The sequence below is a fragment of the Hyaena hyaena genome, unplaced genomic scaffold (genome assembly GCF_003009895.1).
Source record: "Hyaena hyaena isolate Hyena2069 unplaced genomic scaffold, ASM300989v1 scaffold_464, whole genome shotgun sequence".
Classification (NCBI taxonomy): Eukaryota; Metazoa; Chordata; class Mammalia; order Carnivora; family Hyaenidae; genus Hyaena; species Hyaena hyaena.
In genome coordinates this window covers 599,553-622,365 of record NW_024081096.1, presented here as the reverse complement: position 1 = coordinate 622,365, position 22,813 = coordinate 599,553, and the positions used below count along the sequence as shown (strand labels likewise).

At 38.8% G+C, this 22,813-nt stretch overlaps 1 protein-coding gene across 1 annotated transcript in view; it reads right to left on the bottom strand.

Annotated features, from left to right (window-relative positions):
- Window positions 1–22,813, bottom strand: part of ARHGAP10 (Rho GTPase activating protein 10) — a 321,883-nt gene that overhangs the window by 38,951 nt on the left and 260,119 nt on the right. The window contains exon 19 of the mRNA XM_039253774.1: window positions 17,272–17,422. Coding sequence (XP_039109705.1) covers window positions 17,272–17,422 — 151 coding nt within the window. The remainder of the gene's footprint in view (window positions 1–17,271; window positions 17,423–22,813) is intronic.

Genomic DNA, 22,813 nt, shown 5'->3' with positions numbered 1-22,813 from the left:
ATATCACATGGTGGGAGAATGTAGCCCAAAGCAGAAGAGAGTGCATTAAATTATTTGTCTTATTAGGGGTGGGGAGAGAAACACGTATAATTAAATATAAGAAATTAAGAGACAAATGAGATGATAAATCCCAAAGTAAGAGCAATCACCTTCACAACAAAAACAAAATATTGGGTTTTTTTTTTTAAGATAAAAAAGCAAGAAAAATCATATCAAAGTTTATTAAATAAAAATTATAAAATAACGGAAATCATAACATAATGATAAATACAATAATATAAATGGATTGAAATCAACAGCTGAAAGATAGTGACTTTCAGGGGCACCTGGGTGGCTCAGTTGGTTAAGCATCCGACTCCTGATTTCAGCTCAGGTCATGCAGTTTTTGAGTCCGAGGCCCTCCACTGACAGTGGAGAGCCTGCTTGGGATTCTGTCCCTTCCCCCCCACCTCCCCCCACCACGTGTTCTCTCTCTCTAATAAATAAACTTAAAAAAAAGAAATAGTGACTTTCCGAATGTATTTTTTTATTGAATATGTTAACTACAAAAAAAAAAAACAAAACATGCTTAAAACAAAAGGTTGAAAGTAAGGTAAATAGATTAACATGTGCCGGCAAATATTAAGACAATAATCTTAAATTACATGAGAGACAAAGCGGGTCATTTTATATTGATAAAAGGACAAGATGATCCAACAAGAAGATAAGCACCTAAGGATACAACCTCAAGCAATAAGTAAAACTATAAGGAAAAACAGAAAAAGCAACAATTGTAATTGGAGATGTTAACACCCTCCTCTCAGATCTACTATCGAGCAGGCCAACAACAAGGAAACATAAAGGTATGGGTAGTCAACATTACAAAGGTGATCTATTTCACAAACACACACACACACACACACACACACACACATATTGCAATAAGCAGAGGATACAAATTTTTTAAGAACACACAGAATAACAACAACAGAATGCAGGAAGAGACCCATAAATACAACTGATGGTTGCCAAGAGAAGAGGGTAAGAGAATGGGCAAAATGGGTGAAGGGGAATAGGAGATTCTGGCTTCCGGTTATGGAATGAGTAAGTCACAGGGATGAAAGGTACACAGCATAGGAAATACAATCAGTGGTATTATATTAGTGATGCAGTGGTATTATATTAGTGATGCAGTGGGGCAGATGGGAGCTACACTTGTGATGAACATAGCATAATATGTAGACCTATGGAATTACTAAGTCCTACACCTAAACTAATGTAGCATCATGTATCAACGATACTTCAATAAAAAAGAACACATAGAATATTTTTGAAGGAAGATTAAAGTCTTTATACCAAAGACTGAATATTATACATATTCTCTTCTCAGATCAAAATTGCAAACTATAACTTCATAGACAAAGGGACAGATTTCACAATTTCTATATGCTGGTAAACTAAATATAGTTAAAAAGAAAATAATAATGGAAATTTTAGAAGATCTAGAATTCAATGATAATAAAAATTTCATATCAAAATTTGTGAAACATAGCAAAACAACATGAAAGAGAACTTTACAGCTCTAAAATGTTTACTGGGAAACAAAGTTCGGAACATTTTTATGCCGATTTTAAAGAGACAATTTTCCAAAATACTGACAGTCAACAGTCACGACTATTTAAACGAATTAAATTTAGAGTAAACTCTCAATAAAACTAGAATTTATTAAAATATATTTGGCATATATTTTTTATTGTAGTGCACTGATTCAAGAGGGTTCACATTATAATTAATGTGCACAAGCTATGCCAAAAACTAAAAAGATAATATTCTTAATTATTATTGTTATTAGTTATTGACATTAAGACTTTCTACAGGGGAAAAAAATCTCCAAAGTCACATTGAAAATATCAATGAGAAAATGTGACTGGAAAAAATAAAAACGAAGTACAGAGAAGTAAGACTTAAGACTAAACATGATCTATTATGCTTTTGAAGGTGACTTCAATCAAAATTAGGTGGACCCTTCCAGCAGAAGGGGGTGAATAAAAGCTGCTGTGGTTAAAACCCTCTCCTTGGGCCTGAATCCGTTTTCTGGTCATTCTTTATTTTCCATCTTTTAAAATAGGGCTGTCCAGTAATAACCAGTATGGTCTTGCTTAGAGAACTGTGACTTCTTTTCCCAATTGGTATGTCTTCTCTCATGACACTGTACTCAAGAAACATTGAGCCCAAGGAGGGCTGAGCTGGTGGGAAAGACAGAAAGGATATCGTCAAGAATAAACATCTGTCACAGAAGCGGACAGACAACAGCTTTGGGAACGAAGCTGATGGGACCAGACTGAAAGTGGAAGGGAAGTGGGAAATGCTGCAGTAGGAAGAGCTTCAGGTCTTTGTTTGGCTAACTTATATAAGACTGTTCAAAACACAAACTTTGAACGAAGCAAGAAAATAGTCATGCTGCCCTAGTTTCCACCATGTGGCAGGTATTATGACATTAATAAAATCTCTTTCGAGCCACAGCCATCTTTCCTCCTAATGTTACACAGGACGTAACGTGTACTGAAAAGGAGAGGGATGCCCCATATCAAATACAGCACTTCCAAATCTATTTCCAGTACTTTCTGACATAATTCCTACTTCACCAAAATAGTCTGAGTTGCTATATTTCACCCTGTCAAAAAAACAGATTCTAATGCTGCACTGACTGGTGTAAATTAGAATAAGCCTAAATTTGTTTTCCCTCCCCTCAGGTCAGTATGCTGTTAGACTTGGCATTGTAAATAAAACCTAACACTGAACAAAAAGTATGGAAGTGACCTGTATAAATAAAGCTAAGTAAGTCCAGGAGCCAGTGAGAAGCGTCAGATATATGAAACAGCAGAAGGAAAACATTTTCCACTGATTTCCATAAAACCAACATAATAGATAGAAGGGGGACCAACAATGGAATTTTAAGGCCAATAGTGATCAAAGATGTCATTAATGATTCAGTGCAGGGGAACAGTTAGCATGCATTAAGCAGGGCTGTTCTCTGAAAAGTGTTAAAACACAGGTTCAAACTATACTACTTGACTCATGAGAAATGAGACATCCTAGAATTGCATAGTGGATCAGAATAATGACCCATCTAGGATAGAATTCTACTTTTAACAAAGACAACCAAGGACAATCTAGTTGTCCGTGGCCTCACATTTTTTTTTTTTAATTTTTTTTTTAATGTTTTATTTCTAGGAGAGAGAGAGAGAGAGACAGCGTGAGCAGGGGAGGGTCAGAGAGAGAGGGAGTCACAGACTGAAACAGGCTCCAGGCTCTGAGCTGGCAGTCAGCACAGAGCCCGACGTGGGGCTCGAACCCACGAACCGCGAGATCATGACCCAAGCGAAAGACGGACGCTTAACCGACTAAGCCACCCAGGCGCCCCTCGTGGCCTCACATTTTCTACCCAAGTCAAAGAAGTACATCATTACGTCCACTTGCTTCAGACCACTGGGTGAAATCACTGCAGACAGTGAAACATTCAAGACTTCCATCTCCAAGTGAGGAGCATGACTGCCAGAGCAACTTAGATACACTACTCCTCCAAAGGCAGAATTTCCAGTTTCATCCAGCATTTTGTTTTTGCATCTTGTCCATAGTGCTAGCATTCCTGGAGTTGTTGATTTGCAGACATCAGGGTGGCAACATACCCAAATTACCTGGAGACTGAGGAGGACGGGAAAAGACCACACTAAAACAACAAAGAACAGCCTGTCTCACCTCGGTGGACTACTTGACATTGGTTTCATCCAAGTAGCCCTTTCCTTGGCTGCTGAAGAAAAGTGAACAGGTTTGCTTCTTCACAACCTACTCAGATGCCTGCTTTCAGGGGTTTCTATGACCTTCTCTAACTGGAAGCTGTGGTATACACACAGATGGACTGATGGACACCAGAGAGGTCTGTGAGCAGCCTGGCCAGGAAGGGCCTCATCTCCTCAAAACATAGGCCAGAAGAATTACATCATATTATCTTATACATTAGCTTTTCTTAACTGGAAAGGTACACACACACACACACACACAGAGTTCTTTTCTTAAACTAATTAGAATATTAGAGATGGGTTAGGAAACACAAAGTTTGGCTTTAAAATTGAACTTTTCAAATCGTTAATGTAATTGGACACCCTTTTTTAAAAAAGCAGATTCACCCCTACTATTCAAAGGGAAATCTTTTTAACTGTCCATAAAGTAGTAGGTGGTAAATGATTACTGTTAGAAAACAGTCTAGGTTCTTTGATCAGAAAATCTTCCGTAAGTCTTCCATTAGGGAAAAAAGGGAAGGAAGGAAGCCTAAGAAATTAACCCTGCCAAATGCCCATTAAGGAAAGAAAGCTAATTGTGTTTCTCAGCAGTGGGAGGTGCACTGAGACAGGTTATAACTGCCAAGTGGAAGAAAAGTTTCCTCAAGTCCCACTTACCCAAATTCTACAAGTTAAAGCCATGTCATGCTGGGTAGGGGCGGGCAAGATGCCCCAGTTCCTCTCATTTCATTTTGCCCTCGTCCAACAAGACAAACGATAATAGGAACCTTAATGAAGCTAAAAAGCATGCAGATTAATGACAGTCAGTGGCTAAATGAGAAGAGATCACTTGGGTAATACAATTTCTTTATCTGAAACTATGTCTAGGAAAGGTTATCTCAAAAGAATAACCTCCTACTCTCAATCCCAAAAGCAAAACAAAACTACATATAGATATGCATCTCCCAAAAAGATTGCCTAAGAGAGAAAAAGGCAACTCCTGAACTATAAATTAATGCATCGCATTAAGGCATAAAAAGATGTAATGAAGTGGCCATAAAATTATAAAGCAAATTTTATTTTCTGTTGCCCAAAGATTTAATAAATGAAATATGATGATTGCCCCCCAAGTCTACCACACAGCTAAGATACACCAAACGTGTATGCCAGGAGAAGCTGATGAGGGAATCAGCTGTGTTAATATCATATGATATAAAACATAAGACCCCATTATAACGTTATAGCAGTAGCTAATAGGCATTAGGTTACAACTCCAAGAACCACCTCTATAACTTGCAAAGGTCGATGGAAGTCTGTAGCAATTCAATTATAAAGTGAATAAGACCGGTTCAGTTGCAATGTCAATAGAAGTCAAAGCAAATTGCTTTACTCTGTAAAGCAGAGAGCATTTTTACAACATCATCACAGTCCTGAGGTATTATTTACAGACTCAGATTTCTGCCTACATAAACAAACAAAAAATATAACAACCATGTACTATTATCCTTAGGAACCAAAAAGTAATCAGATACTGAATCAAACAGTCTTCCATAAACTCCTGAGGAAGCCTGACACTTTGACAGCTCAGGAAATTTACATCACTGCTCAGAACACAAACTGGAGTCCAGCTGAGACAATGAGGGGTGCTGGACTCTGACTATTTACCCATCTTCTTCCCAGCTAGCTGCCTCACCTAAAGAATGTTAATTATCATCAAAGGCCGAATTAAGAAACTAGAAACCAATATGCCTAGGTATTATGCTTGCAAAAAAAAAAAAAGACTGAGTTACATTTTCTTTGAAAGTATAACATATATGAAAATACATTTGAAGCCCTCTACTTCATACAGGAGGCCCTCAAGAAATAAGCTCAAGTTCTGGACTATTTACAAAACAGTGGGTGGTTTACAACTCTTAACTCATATATTCTTGGCAAAAAAACATGAAATTTTATTGCCCCAAAGTCAGGAAGCCTGGAGGCAAATTTGCTGTGATCATAAAGGAGAGAAAGAGCACATGGATTTGAATCCAAGTTACTTTATTTTTTTTTAATGTTTATTTTTGAGAGATAGAGACACAGATGTGAGGAGGGGAGGGGCAGAGAGAGAGACACACACAGAATCTGAAGCAGACTCAGGCTCCAATCTGTCAGCACAGAGCCATTGCGGGGCACAAACTCACAAACCTCAAGATCATGACCTGAGCCGAAGTCAGTGGCTTAACCAACTGAGCCACCCAGGAAACCCTAAATCCAGGTTACTTTAAATCCAAACATCACCACAAACAATTCTACCAGTCAATAAAGCCCTTTGCTACCTAAATCTTTCCAGTGACAGCAATCCCCAAAATGCTAGGACAATGTGGCTCTGAGAGAGTGGCTCAGGTAGAAGGTGACATATATTAAATCAAACAGGAAACCACTAAGCAGCAAGAGCCCTCCATTCTCACAGTGGCACCAGTGAAGTCTGCCCAAGTCAGCTCATGCCGGAACAGTTGCGTACGCTTCTTGCTAGGGATCTGTTTCATTCCTTCCACTTCAAATCTTAAACTCACACCTAGCAGGCCAAACACCAAGCACAGCTTGCATCAGTGTTGGGCTGAAACTTCTGTGACTTGAACACATAGATATTTGTGTGGTATATGCATATTCATATGTGTTTACATGTACATGTGTCTATAACAGTGTATAAAAGTAATAAGTATATTATGTGCATAACAAGTGATACTTGTGTATAACAAATAATGTGTATGTGTTTATGACAAGTAACCAGTAATATAGGAAAAAGAGTTACAGGTATGTATAAAGGAGAAAACCATGACTCTCATTCCTTAAGTATAACTGCTGTTATCATAACTGATTAATATGCTTCCAGAATTATTTCTATGCTTATACATTTATTTACACAATTTTTCCTTTAGAAGATTATTCTGAAAATTCTGTTTACAGCTTGCTTGTATTCACTTGAAAGCATACCATGTGTATTTTTTTAAATAAATTTTTTTAATGTCTATTTTTGAGAGAGAGAGAGAGAGAGAGAGAGAGAGAGAAAGAGAGAGACAGAGGGTGAGCAGGGGAGGGGCAGAGAGGGGGAGACACAGAATCCAAAGCAAGTTCCAGGCTCTGAGCCATCCACACAGAGCTGGATACAGGGCTCGAACTCACAAACCATGAGATCACAACCTGAGCTAAAGTCATCTGCCTAACCAACTAAGTCACCCAGGCACACACACCCCCATGTGTATTATTTCTGTAAAACCATTTTTGTTATCAAAGCTAGAAGTCTGTGTGTGGTTAGTAAGGGGCTTCCACCAACCACTTGAGTTGCTACAGAACACGGGCCCTCTTAGGAATACATCTGCACAACAGAACACACAGGATACTGGAGAGCAGTGAAAATGGGGGAGGAGAGCTCCCTGCAGTAACAGGAGAATCAACAACGAGTATATTATATATATATATTTTTTTTAACTAGGTACAACTGGCTGTTTGGTGCAGAAGAAGGTAAGTAAGAATCTATATTCATATCTGCTTATAAATACCTAACAAATTCTGGAACGATGGCGGAGAAACGACCAGGTTAACCACGTGAAACCACTGCTCTGAGATCATTTCTGACACACACAAACAGCAATTTCACATGGCACGATCCTACTAATGGTGGTCAGCAATCCAGTTTGGATCTCTACTCTGAAATGACTGTTAAAAAACTGTAGGCTGGGGGCGCCTGGGTGGCTTAGTCGGTTAAGCGTCCGACTTTCGCTTAGGTCATGATCTCGCGGTTCGTGGGTTCGAGCCCCGCATCGGGCTCTGTGCTGACTGCCAGCTCAGAGCCTGGAGCCTGTTTCCAAGTCTGTGTCTCCCTCTCTCTCTCTGACCCTCCCCTGCTCATGCTGTCTCTCCCTCTCTCCTAGAAATAAAAAAAAAATTTTTTTAAAAAACAAACTGTAGGCTGAACTACATGACATTCCTGATGCTTTAGTACTTTTGACCTACTAAATGAAAAAAAATGTTTTGAAATTGCTGGTATTAGATAAGTTTGGAACCAAAAGATGGCACTTTCACATGGCTCGGGCCAGCACCGTCAGTGACTGCAGACCCACTGCAGGTGAAGCAGGGTGAGGGGAATGAGCTGCCGGGGCGGAGCGGACACTTATCACTACATCACTGTATACTTTTTGGGGGGTTTCAAACCAGGGAATATATTATCTATCTTTTATTTTTTTTTAATAGAAGGAAGAACAAGGAGGGGGAAAAATACCAGCAAAATCCAATATATTTAGGCAGCATCAAACTGCTGATTACGTTCCCTTTACACATCTCTAACAACCTGCTCTACCACCAGGTACCTGAGAGACCTGCATTACAGCTAACGGAAGACCAGGCATTCGTCCATTTTGGTAAATGGCTGCACAAACCACACTAAAACAAACCTATCACTGAAATAAAATTACTGAGCACCCCCTTTTCTCTTTTCTCCTGGAGGGCCCATTTCTGTCACAGTGCATTGTGCCCCAGCTTTAAAACCATACACATCTCTGGCTGTCTCTTCTCCTGCATCTCCTTCACCAAGACGGTTATTCTGATTCCAGTAATTTTTCAAATGAGAAAACGAAGAATCATTCCTAAAATTAAAAAAGAATAAACTGACCTACTGTTTGAAATGCAGAACATCTCTGAAAAGACTCAGAGGCAAACAGGCCATGTGTGTTGACTCAACGGAAGAGAAGATTTCACTGCAGCACGTAAGCCGGGTGGAAAAGAGGCCAAACTGTGGGACTGCTCTGCCTGAGCTCAATCCTGGCCTGGTCACTGGCCAGCTGTGAGACTTAGATGACTTACTGACCTCTAGGCCTCAGTTTCCTGAACCATAAAATAGGGATGAAAATAATACTATCTCTCAGATGGTTATGAGGATTTCCTGTATCTAACCGACATTGCTAAAAACAGGGTCTGGCATATAGTATGGTATATGTAACTGATGGCCATTATCACTCTCCAAATTCTATATCTTGTTCTTGCATTAACTGTTAAAAATTTTAAGAAAAAGAATATACCTTTAAAATAACTAAGCTAATAAACAAAGACTTATATAAATACTATTCTATTCTGAGCCAAAAAGAAAAATAAAATCATGACCATAATCATATATGAAGCCCAAAAAATCATGTTGTTTTTATTTTGAGAGAGGGAGAGTATATGTGCAAGTAGGGGAGAGAAGCAGAGCGGGAGAGAGATTGAATCTCAAGCAGACTCCACACTCAGCACAGAGCCTAATGTGGGGCTGGATCCCCTGGGATCATGACCTGGGCAAAACTCAAGAGTCAGACACTCAACCAACTGAGCTACCCAGGTACCCCATGCTGCTGATTTTAGAGAACGAATACTGGTATGTGCAAAATATCAGCCTGGTAATTCATTTTAATAGGTCTGAAGACTTCTTTTCCTCCAAGAGTAACACTGAACTCCTTCCAGATATGCTCGGAGGGTATACAGCAATGCCATGGAAAGTGGATTGAGCCCTCAGAGGGAACCAAGCTGCAAAGCTGCTACTCAGAGTTGACAGAGGACAACCAGAGAGGACTAGTTATAGGAGTGTTCTCCACTGTTGACTGGATTTCATTCTTTTCTTTTCCTCAACAGCTGGTTGAGGACTCAGTAAGTAAAAATGAGCTGCCACAGGTTTGTTTTGTTACATTAATTGTAGACAACACCCTCACTTAGTGCTAATTTTTTATCATGGTCCCAAAGAGTTTTCTCTGGGTAAGAGAAGTTACCTGGAATTGGCCATATTGAGATAATACCTTCCCTTCTTTAAGATTTCTGCTCATCTTCCTGGCTATCAAAGAAAACGTTTCAAATCACTCACTCTTGACAGCCTTAAAAATTCTGTTTCATTCAGGATAAACAATACTTTGGTTGGTTTGAAAAGATGTTTCTTAGACAGCCCAGCTACCTCCTACGCTGTAGGAGTTTCAAAAAGGGCTATAAAGAGAATGACAGCTGCTTGAATTCAGAACTAGAAATTAAAATAAAAGCTATTAGAAGTGAAGAAAAAACCCACACCACAGGGAGACAAGCTTTAAAGAATTCTTCTCTCTTCTATAAATTCTAGTTACCTGCCATGAACTTATTTTCACCACAGAAGGAGCTATGTATTTTTTTGAAGGCGTTAAATAAGCCTTTTCCCTCCAGAGAAAGGGGGAAATGTTCATCCCACACAGAAGCATAGTTAAGATTATATAGGAAGTCATATAAGAAGTTGCCGTGTGCTTTGTCACTGACATTAGGGGGGCTGAGCTTCTAGAAGGCTTCTGGGGAGCCACCAATGCAGGGGAGGCAGCTTGCATGATTTATGAGCACGCCACAACTCAATTACAGCCCTGAAGTTTCTGGCTGCCTTTTCCATCCCATTGATCTCATCATTGTAACAGTGAGTTAAGAAATAATCTGTCTACATATACTGTCACTGATTCAAGCCTGGTCTTAGATTTAACTTCACAGTACAGTAATTCCATGTCAGGGAATCATAACATTGCTCTGAAGAAATGTCAAGGGACCTTGGCACTCAGGAAGTTATTATCCAGAGCCCACCCATGAAGTGTCATGACAAAAAAAAAAAAAATGATAGAATCAAGAGAAGATTGCCAAGCTTGAGCCAAAGATGTTTGTGCCCAGTTATTTAGGGCTGGTTATAATTCTGTGTCAAGCTGATCAGCTACGCCTACAAGAATATGTCAATAGCTGTAGACTGTCATTGAAAATTCACATCAAGAATGGCTTTACAGTGGTTCTTCTTCCATTCAGGGGATGACAGGACAGTTCCAAGTCACTGACAAAAGCATGTTTTCATGAAGGCAGTTTCTAAAGATGCTTTCTTGGGAACTGAGAGTATAGAGTACAGAGCTGCCATGACTGTCTGCTACCCACCCCTGGCTTCTACTGAAATGAATGTCTTAGTTTGGTGGTTGAGTCCCAACCTTTACCCTCCCAGCATGTGAGTGAATGTGGATATAGGTCTGTGTGGTAAAGTAGGGGAAAAGAAATGAGCTTTGCATTGATCACCATTGTGAGATGGACTATTCTTTCTCTAAGAAGACATACCATTTAGTATCATTTAACATTTTCCTCTTTCCACTGGCTTTCCATATACATTACTTATACCAATACATTTTACACTATTTTTATTAAACCTATTTTCCAAAGCAGTTACATACAGCACTATGTATTGAAGCTGCTAACAAAATGAGGTATTTCCTTCCTTTTGATGGAAAGGTAGCTAAATATTAAAAACAAACAAACAAAAAACCTCAAGGCAAAAACAAAGATATAAACAAAGACACATTTGTCTATTAGCCTAAAATGTGGCTGACAACATCGTTTTGATTATCTGCCTTCATTCTCCACATCGAGTCAGTTAAGAAGTCTCAACAATTTGCTTTAACACCTGTCCCAGATTTATCTTCTACTCCTAGTACTGGTTCAACACCACACCAACCTAAGCCTAAACTGCTTAACCAGCCTTTGACATGGCCTTCCAGATTCTTAAAGACAGATTCAGTCAGATTAAACTTCCTTTAACATTATTTTCCACATGACAACTCTCCCTTGCTGAAAAACATCAACTTCTCTTATCATTCTAAATATAAGGCACCTTTCTCTATCTTTAATAATATTATTGATAGCAGAAGCTAGGATTTGAGTGTTTACTATATACTAGACACTATATTAAGCATATTAACCACCTAAACTTTCTCAACCATCCTCAGTAGCACACATTATAACTTCTACTTTGTAATTAATACAGTACTTACAGAGAGTCAACTATTTGAGTAGAATTAGAATAAAACTCCTCAGCCCAGATCTCTAACCATGATTCCTTAGGCTGACCTTCCCTGGGTTGGCAACATCTCATGGGATTCCCTGGTCACTACTCCTCAACACTGCCCCCTTCTGATCAAGCTGGCCTCTTCTTTACCCTCCTGCCTTGTTCTTCAGCATTGCTGCCAAGACTTCATTCAAGCTAGTTTCCTCACCCGAAATCATGCCCCAACCAAGTGCCAAAACGGCTCCGCTCTAGAAAATCATGACACTTAGCCCACCTACTGCATCTCTGGGGTTACCTAGGGTCGATAGCCCAGCACTGGTCACTTGCTGCTAAGCTGTTTCATTATTCCACTCTACAGTGATGAAGGGAGAGCATATTATTAACCCCCTTAAAATGGAAACCATGTGTAAACATGGTGCAGAGTTTATAAAAGCTCTTCAATAGATACATAGAATTCTGATTTTAGTATCCCATATGAGAAAAATCACTAATAAATGATAGAGGCAGAAAAACTCCAAACTGCCAGGGGCATTCCATACTTTAGGGTTAAAAATCCACATTTCTACATATCAAAAGACCTTCCAGGAGCCTCCGTTTTAGCTTTCTATTCTCTTGCTTATGCCTCAATCATTATTCAACAAGATTCTTTCCAAATACCAAAGGTGGCTCTCAGCATCACTGTCAATGATATGGGACATTTAAATGTTAGGTAATCATTTAAAAATCTATCTTGGTATCATTTAGGCTGAATGGACATCTACATACAATTTATCCAACTCTGATTTTAGAGACTGATCCATATCACAGTATGTTCCCCCTTAGAACAGAAGGGAAACGATCATGCTTCGTTGTTTATCTATATCTCCCTTTTAACAGTTACATTTTCACTTTATGCTTATAAGGCTCTGCATCCTTGTCACACTGTAGGACTACAATAACACATGTTCAACAAAATGTGCTGCAGTTAGCACGTCCGGGATCCAAGTGTGAGAGTGCCAACCCAACGATACCCAAGTAAGACCTACTCCATAATAATATTAAATCTTGCCAACTGGCTTGCAAGATGATTCTGTTTTCAACTCGCTATAAATCATATTTTTAAGTTGCTTAAACAAATAAACTGCTAGACCATGTAGAAAAGAAGATGGGCAACAGAATACCTAACTACTCAAGAAGATAGAAATAAAAACTAGTCCTGTGAATGCCTCATTCTGTTTAAAATTAGAATTAGCATAAAGAAAAAAAGAGCTTGGTCAAAATTTAGATGGCCACTATCTTGTCTCCCACTCCCCAAATCTCTTTTAAAATTCTTCTTTTGCCTTGAATGAAAATAACAAAGAATATATCTCATATAGCTTCATGAACTTCCCTTGTACTTGGGAGAATTACAACAAAAACAAGAGTGTCTCTTTACATAAGAGGTAATAAAGACATAAATATGGAATGAGTAGGAGAAAATGAACATACATTATAAACTTGTCTGGAGTTACTTTATTATGAATTCTAAGAAAATAAAAACACAGAAAGATCATTTGAGAATGAAAGTAAACCTCTGATTTTTAGTTACCCTTTTAGCGCTTTCCAGTCTATCTCATATTTTTCTAATTCGCAACAGACCTAGCCAAATCTCTTAACTTTGAAGTTCATGAGGTTATTAAATGCTATATAAAAATGGACAATATGGTTTCTACAATATAAAGATAAGACCTTTAGTAAAGATTTAATAGCTGCTCTATTTATTTTTTAATTTTTTAAAATGTTTTATTTATTTCTGAGAGAGAGAGAGGGAGAAAGAGAGAGAGACCACATAAGCTGGGGAGGGTCAGAGAGAGAGGGAGATACAGAATCTGAAACAGGCTCCAAGGCTCTGAGCTGGCAGTCAGCACAGAGCCCAACGTGGGGCTCAAACCCACGAACTGTTAGATTATGACCTGAGCTGAAGTCGGACACTTAACCATCTGAGCCACCCAGGTGCCCCCAATAGCTGCTCTATTTAAAGAAATCTAGCCAGATAGTATATCCATTTCAGTTCATATTAATCATCATCAAAGATCCTTAAGCAACTAACTGGAATTTTAAAGCCTTTTGCAAATAGTAAGTTTAATATCATTTAATCATACATAACAAAGAAAAATAACACAAGCACTGTGTATATAATATGGATAAATGTGCCAAAGCCAATTAAAGTCTTTAACAGTAAAGATACTAGGCGTCTTTAATTAAATTGGTCACCTCTCAATTGGGATGGGGGTGGGGTTGAATATATCATCATAAAATTCACGTCTAACAGCAGAGGGTTTCTCTCTCATTTTACGCCAGCTTGGATTCTCTACTTCCAGGCCTATCCTGCTTCAGCTCATGTAATAGGCTTGCTGACTCTTTGTTAATAATGACTTTTTAATCTGCCTGATGTTAAATTGAAGCCAATTCTGAATGTTTTCCAGGGTTGGCTACTTGGTACATCACTTAGTTTTATACTCTACTCAATGGAGAAGAAGAAATAACATACTACAAACACTTAACTCAAATACTATATCTGTGACCAAATCATAAGACTGAAGAAATTCTCCAGTTGTCTAATCTAACTCCTTGGATCTTGACAGATAATCCACCTAAACTTAAACCAAAACTGTCCTGGATTTCATTAAGTCAAGATTAATTTCAGGGCACCTGGTGGCTCAGTCGTTTAAGCATTTGACTTCGGCTCAGGTCATGATCTCATGGTTCATGGGTTCGAGCCCCACATCGGGCTCTGTGCTGACAGCTAGCTCAGAGCCTGGAGCCTGTCTTTGGAATCTGTGACTCCCTCTCTCTCTGACCCTCTGCTGCTCATGCTGTCTCTATCTCTCTCTTAAAAATAAATAAAACATTTAAAAAAAAAGATTTATACTACAGTGCATAAATGGGAGAAAGGACATATCTACATTTAAAAATCGCTATCAGATTCACCTAAGCTACAAAACTGGGAAGAACAACCCACCGAAGTTGACTGTACTGCATACTTTACTAATCCTAGTGAAACACAGACATTGACTCGACTACCACCAATAAGAAAAAAATATTAAAAAATTTAAACTTTTCAAAACCTTCAGATTGACAACTATAGAATTCAGGCTACTGGAAAAAAAAATTTAAGTACTAGTTAAAAGAACAGATTTTTTTTTGGAAGGGGGTAGAGTTTTCAGTATGCTAAGTGATAGGAAATAACACAGATTTTTAGTATCCTCCCCCTGTATAACTCCTTTCAGAACCTCTCCTCTTCATTTATCCCCACTACCTCACCTTTTTTTTTTAAATACAATATGTAGACCCTACTCTGTTCTCCCTGAAATAATTCTTTCTGACACAACCTGAGCTTCATTAAAGCTTAGCTACAAATAATGGGGGAGGGGAATATTACAGTTTTTAATTGCTTTATCTTATGATCTCTAAGATAAACTAAAATTACTCTGTGACAAAATCATGGGCTTTCCTAATTCTGACAACCTGCAACAACAAATTCCAAGGCTACACTTAAGAAAGATTAATGTAAAGTTATAAAATACAAAATGTAGAATAAAACTTCATATAAATAATGAACATAAAAACCGACTAAAGGAACTGAATATTTCACAATCTTTTCCCCCTTATAATCAAATAATTAAGAATTATATGACCTAAAAATCTAGGAAAGCTATGATTATATACCATCTTGAGCTTTCCCATAAAAAATGTGCCAAGCACCACTTCAGCAACTTCTTACTCATTAATGATCACTTAGCAACACAATGGTCAAAAGATCAGTCACCACGTATATGTCATTGGATATTATGATTCAAATCCTTAAAATACAAAAAAAGTAGATGTGATTTTAAGACCAAGAGTCACTCTTTGGTCATTTCCTTTATGAAATAAAGCCAATTTAGTTTTGCTCAAGGGCCAATGCAGATTTTATTCTATGTCTCCTTGACTTCTTTTTCTCTTCCTACTTTCCAACATTTGCCTCCTTCACTATTTATTAACACTTCCACCAGAGGACAAGTGAGATACAAGAAAAGGTGCAATTCAAACCAGTCAGTTTTACTCCTTATTAGCAACTCTGTTGAGAGAGAGTGAAAGTGAGAAAAAGAGAGAACACAAAAGTTAGGTGGGATCAGAAGTTGAAACTAATGTCTAAAAGGAAGCTCTGAAATTATAGGTTGATTTTAATGATTCGTGTCCTTCCTCTGGAAAATAAGGACCTGACTATAAAACTAATAGTTGTATTCTATGACGCCCATCATAAACAATGTGAAAGAATATGGGCACACCTTAGCCCCCCACCGTGTTATTACAGGAAGCATTTTTTTTTTAACGTTTTTAAATGTTTTATTTATTTCTGAGAGAGAGAGAGAGAAAGCGTGAAAGAGCAACCGAGCGTGAGCAGGGGAGGGCCAGAGAAAGAGGGAGACACAGAATCTGAAGCAGGCTCCAGGCTCTGAGCTGGGTATCAGCACAGAGCCCAACGCGGGGCTTGAACACCCGAACTGTGAGATCATGACCTGAGTCATGAGTCGGATGCTTAACCAACTGAGCCACCCAGGTGCCCATACAGGAAGCATTCTGAGTCCTCCTGCAGAGACTCCTGAATCAGTGGTCACTTCTTGCATGGATCTTTGGATTTAGCTGCCTGGATATTTGACTGTATAGCTCCTTATGATGAAGGTACTGCATTTGTTTCTGTCTGCATTCTCTTCTTCCCTCTGACAATCACCTCATATTTTCAAACCAACATAACTTCAGTAGCTTTCAAGGATAACAAATGAAAGATACAAAAAAGAAAAAAAAGGGGATAAGAAAAAGAAGAATGAAGATTAATGTCAAATTCAGGAAATGTCCTCAACAGGTCCCACAATCAGAGTCACAGTTTCAGACATGCCTGCTGAACTGGAGGTTCTGAGCCACGATCACCTTACCCTCCACGCCAATAACCACATGATTGCAAATCGGCAATCAGTAACTTCTATAAGGCACACAGTCTTGTTTTGTAGACATCAGTGCATAAAATTCACATTTCCAAGCTTTCTTTAAAAAAAAAAAAAACTAGGCAATCTGACAATACTAAGACAATGTGGACGCATGACAAGTAACTGGAACATGGCGGCCAGGACAGGACGGAAAAACTTCTATTTGCCAGAGTCCCACTGCAGCTTAGTTCACAGGGCCTGACCCTTGAAAGCAGGTCACTTCATCCGCCTGTCGTATGATGAGGCGCCCGACCTCATGAGAAAGTCAAAAAGATGGGCCAAGTGAGATGCAGAAGCTCTAAGCTTCAGTGCACCAGAAAACTATGCCTTTAATCTCGATGCATTTAACATTAGACTATCAGCTCCTCTCAAAAGATCTGCTTTAATTTTAGTTCCCCTTCCATTTGTCTCAGAGTTATGTAACCTCACAGGAGGTCACACAAGTCTCCCAAAAAAAGAAATTTAAGCTGCCTTTTAAAAATAAAAAAAGAAACATGCATAACAAATAAACACAAACCTGAAACTCGCATTTTCTCTCTGACAAGAAGGCTTTACCCTCGCTGTTAATCTCAAAAAATTGTCATCTTAAGGGGAAAAAACATTAAAACACAAAGGAAGGAAAACCATGCCCTTCCCTGAAAGACATATGATATGCCATACTCTCAACATGCTGTCGAGCAGAAAAATAGAATCAGCATCTTACCATCTTCCAACTCCAGACAAAGATTATACACAGCCACGGGTCTCTTAGTCCTCTGGCCTGGTCTCTTCGATTGCCTTGGTGGCGCATTTGGGGGTGATGTTGACAGGGAGGCTGGCTCCGGGAATGTGGCATCGGGCAGGGTTCTAAATATCTGCCATCAAAGCATAAAGGACATTAATCGTTTCCCATGAACAGAAATCTGCGTGGTGCAATAGTAAACCCGTACCAAGCAACATTTGATTTGGAGCTCATCCAAGACAGGCTGGAGCCAAAAATCCATTCCTTCAAATTTCGGGTGCAAGTCATAAGCCTTTCATTTATTTTTTTAACAGAAGATTTCAAAATATAAGTTCCCATTAAAATTAAGTGAAAACAATGTCCAATCATTAGATTTCAAACTCAATTCATTCCCAAACTAAATATGTATAATTATCTTTACCAGGTGTAGACAATACCCACAAAGAAAGTAGCTATTCACCCACAAAGAAAGTAGCCAGGATGAAACATTAAAAGCAAATATCCCATTTAGTTTCATACAGGGTTATATTTAAGCCAAATGCTGGTCTCAATTTTTTTGTTCAACTACATAAACAGAAACATATGACTGCAAATATTTTTTACACATTTAAAAATAGCCTATGCTTATGAAATTACCTTTCAGATTCCCATGTACATTTTTCATAAAATGCTTTATAGATTTTATCAATTACTACCCTCCAACTTCCCTTAGTAATTTCCCTTCCATTTATGAAACATAGAATATTAGCACATTGATAATCTACAGTGTCATTCATATATCAGCAATAATAACATTAATTAAAATGTGCGGCTTCTTTGCTTAGCAATTTTTTTCTTTTGAGAAAAGCAATCTGGACCATAAAGGGAAGCACATCATGCAGAGGTGATTTATAATAGACGTTCCACAGCTGCCAAGACCAGAGTTCAGAGGCTTCCGGTCCCCAACAACACTGGATACACTTCAGCCCTCAATGAAGTCATAAAATAAAGCATTTAGACACACCAACCTAATAGACACTGCATCTCCAAGAGGCTGATGCTCCCCACGTGAAAGCAGGAAACAGGAAGAAAGCTAGCAAGCATTAAACAAAACAGAAGTATAAAACACAATAAAAAAGGCACTGTGGGAAAGCCCCACTGCTGCAAGGAAATGATTATTTACATACTGAAATAAAAAGGGCATGTGAACTGTGCATACGAGTGAGGGGATCCCATATGCATAACACATTTAACAACTAACAACTATGTCAGAGTTACAATCGCAAAGTCTCAAAGTTCTCACCTAGAAACTATTATATACCAATAAAAATAGACAATTTCAATAGAGCACTTGCTTTATATAGTACCACACTGCCCCCTCATGTGTAAATGGGATACAAAATGATTTAAATTACTGTGGACAAATATTTGCTAGGAAAATTTAATTTAGTGCTCCAACTGGTAACCTGCTAACACCATATTTCCACAGACTCTGTGTTCAAACAGGGCACTCCGGCAAATAGCAAACTACTTATCTGCCTTAAAAAATCCTCTGCTGTCTAAACTACTGTCCACAGCTGGATTTATTACCATCTGTCACTATTCAAATTAAGGAAGGTTGTGGAGTGGTGGGAACAGGAGAGAAGTTAGGTTGAGAAGCACATGACAATGTGAAGGAGAGAAGACAGGAAAACTTACTTTCATTGAAAGAAAATAGAATGTGTGTGTGGCCAACTTTTGGAACTGCTTCTTAACTATATTTGATCTTTACAAATATGGGAAGTGGCTCTGGAATAGGTCCTGGAATAGGAAACCAAACAATGCACAGAGCCAATACGCCCAAAGCCTAAATAAGAAGTGGGAAAGTTACATCCCAGAACTGATTCTGGATAGCTGATAATCTTCTGAACAGACCTTCCTCCAAGATCCCCCATGATGATTGTTGTTGCCTCTACACACACCTTAGGGTAACAGGATGGGTAGGAGAGTGGGGGAGTTATGTGGGCGGCTCAAGCTTTCAGAGTCATGGTGGCTGCAAGCCACCAAGCAAGGCAGGACCTAAGAGTGTGACTCCAATGCTCTTAGGGGAAAGAACTAACTTACAACACAGTTTAGTTTATATCAGAATATCTGAGAGATTATTATTTAGCTGTAAAAAGACAAGGAAATCTTGCCACATGTGATAACATGATGGGCACGGACGGCACTATGCTAAGTGAAATCAGAAAGAGGAACACAAATACTTCATGATCTCACTTATATGAAGAATTTTTTTAAAAACCTAACTAATAGGTTAGAACAAATTGATGGTTTCGGGATGGGAGTAGGGGGGAAATGGATGAAGGCAGTCAAAAGGTACAAACACCTTCCAGTTATAAGATAAAGTTCTGGGGATGTAATGTAATGGTGACTATAGTTAATAATACTGTATGGCATATTTGAAAGTTGCTGAGAGAGTAACGTTAAAAGTTCTCATTACAAGAAACAAAAATTATTAAGTATGTGAGGCGATGGGCATTAACCAAACTGACCGTGTGGTAATCATTTCACAATACATACATGTATCAAATCATTATACTGTACACCTCAAATTAATACAAATATTTTATGTCAATTACATCTGAATGAAATTGCGGGGAAATTCTATCTGGGAATGGGGGCTGGGCTTCAGGTTTGTTTGCTTTTCTTGGATTTGCATTTTAAAGCTTCCAGGTGATTCTTCTCTGTAACCAAGGCTGAAAAATACCTATTTAGACAATCATTCTACAACATTCTATACTTGTGTTGGATGGACCAAAGTCAAAATCAAAACATCAGAAATATTATTTCAGAAAACATGGCTCTGAACACACAAAAACAATTCCTTGGACCCTTTCAAGTTGTAACTAGAGTAAAATATGTCAAAGACGCTAAATACCAACCATTTCCTCAACAAACTCCACGTTGTATTAACATTTCAAAGAATTACCCTATCATCTGAGTTAGCTGGTACCAAAGCACATTTGCTCACTTGAGAAGGCACTATCCTGGGTTTTCACTCTTCTTAGCTATGAAAGTTTAGACTACTCCTTAAAACACGACACCTCATTTCCTTATTTGTGTATTGAGGGCCATAACACCTAGGTCCCATGTTATTACAAAGATTAAACAAGAACATGTATATAAAGTGTTTACTACAGCACTTGACACATAACCAGAAATAAATGGATGGTACTGGTATTTGTAATACGATCGCATATGATAATAAAAATGGATTTAGACCTTCATTACTCTCCTCAACCACTGTTTTCAGAGGGCACTAATTTCTTAAAATCTTGACTATTCATCAAATTCACTGTTTATTCTAAACACAAGATTCTAAAATGTTTTAAGGCGGCGGGGGGCGGGTGGGGGGCCTCCTGGCTGGCTCAGTGAGTTAAGCATCCGACTTTGCCTCAGGTTATGATCTCATGGTTCATGGGTTAGAGCCCCGCATCCGGCTCTGTGCTGAAAGCTAGCTCAGAGCCTGGAGCTGCTTCAGATTCTGTAACTCTCTCTCTCTCTGACCCTCCTAATCACGCTGTCTATCTGTCTGTCTGTCTGTCTCTCTCTCTCTCTCTCAGAAATAAATAAATAAATAAATAAATAAATAATAAGTTTTATGGGAAAAGTTCATTAAGCTATGGGACAAAGGGAAAAAACAAATAGAGCCCCTTATCAAATTCCCAAGTCAGCTGGAATCATATAATTATTCTGTGTATTCATTTCTGTACTTCAGCACTGAAATCTGAGATTTAAATTAATTACTCTTTCAGTGAATATATTTAACATTTAAAAGCACATACTAGGTAGGTAGTAGGCTTCCTTTACCTTTAATATTCTCACAACTCTTGAGGGAAGCATTGTCCCCCACATTTTAAAATGATAAAGGCTCAAACATTAAACAATCCAAGTGTCCAGTTTGAAAATGGCAGAGTTGGTATCTTCACCCTTAGCTCTGATTCCAGAGCCCCTGTTGCCAGTTTAAAAAACAAAAAAATTTTAAATGAACTACGGAGACCTCAAGATAAAAAGCTTCTGCACAGCAAAGGAAACAATCATTAAAATTAATAGGCAACCGACGGAATGGGAAAAGATAGTTGCAAATGACATGTCAGATAAAGGGCTAGTATCCAAAATCTATAAGGAACTAACCAAACTCCACACCCGAAAAACAAATAATCCAGTGAAGAAACAGGTAGAAGATATGAACAGACACTTCTCCAAAGAGGACATGCAGATGGCCAACACACACATGAAATGATGCTCAGCATCCCTCCCCAACAGGGAAATACAAATCAACACCACACTGAAATACCATCTCATGCCAGTCAGAGTGGCTAAAATGAGCAAATCAGAGAACTCTAGATGCTGGCGAGGATGTGGAGAAACAGGCACCCTCCTACACTGTTGGTGGGAATGTAAACTGGTACAGCCCCTTTGGAAAACAGTGTGGAGGTTCCTAAGGAAACTAACAATAGAACTCCCCTATGACCCAGCAATAGCACTGCTAGGAATCTACCCAAGGGATCCAAGACTGCTGATGCATAGGGGCACATGGACCCCAATGTTCATAGCAGCACTCTCCACAATAGCTAAAACATGGAAACAGCCTAAGTGTCCATCAACGGACGAATGGATCAAGAAGATGTGGTTTATCTATACGATGGAATACTACATGGCAATGAGAAAAAATGAAATCTGGCCATGTGTAGCAACATGGATGGAACTTGAGGGTGTTATGCTGAGTGAAATTAAGTCAGGCAGAGAAGGACAGAAACCATATGTTTGCACATATAGGTGGATTAGGAGGAACTTAATGGAGGACCATGGTGGAGAAAAAGGGGAAATATAGTGGGGTAGAGGGAGGGAGGCAAACCATGAGAGATTCTTGAATGCCGAGAACAAACTAAGGGCTTATGGAGGTTGTGAGGAGGGGAGGGGGGAGATGGGCATGGAGGACGGCACTTGTGGGGATGAGCACTGGGTGTTATATGGAAACCAACTTGACAATAAACTATTTTAAAAAACTTTAATGCTTAGAGGAAAAAAATTACCAACTATAATGTTCTATAACTGTTTAAAAAGAGTAAAACTGGAGATTATCTATAGAATCTCAGATTATCTGTAGAAGTCATTGTGCCATGGCCTCCTAGATGTTTCAAGAACATATCACCTTGCATATACATTTACCTTGTTTGCCAACATACCAGCCTCAAGTTCCCAACTCCTTTGTTTCTTTAAGCTACAAAGCTTTTTTTTTTCTAATGTTTTATTTACTTCTGAGAGAAAGAGAGAGAGAGAGAGAGACAGCATGAACAGGGGAGGGTCAGAGAGAGAAGGAGGTACAGAATCTGAAACAGTCTCCAGGCTCTGTGCAAGCCATCAGCACAGAGCCTGACGCAGGGCTCAAACCCACGTACCGTGAGATTATGACCTGAGCTGAAGTTGGACACTTAACCGACTGAGCCACCCAGGCCCCCATACAAAGGTATGTTCTTATGGTTCTCTCTGAAACACCACAAAT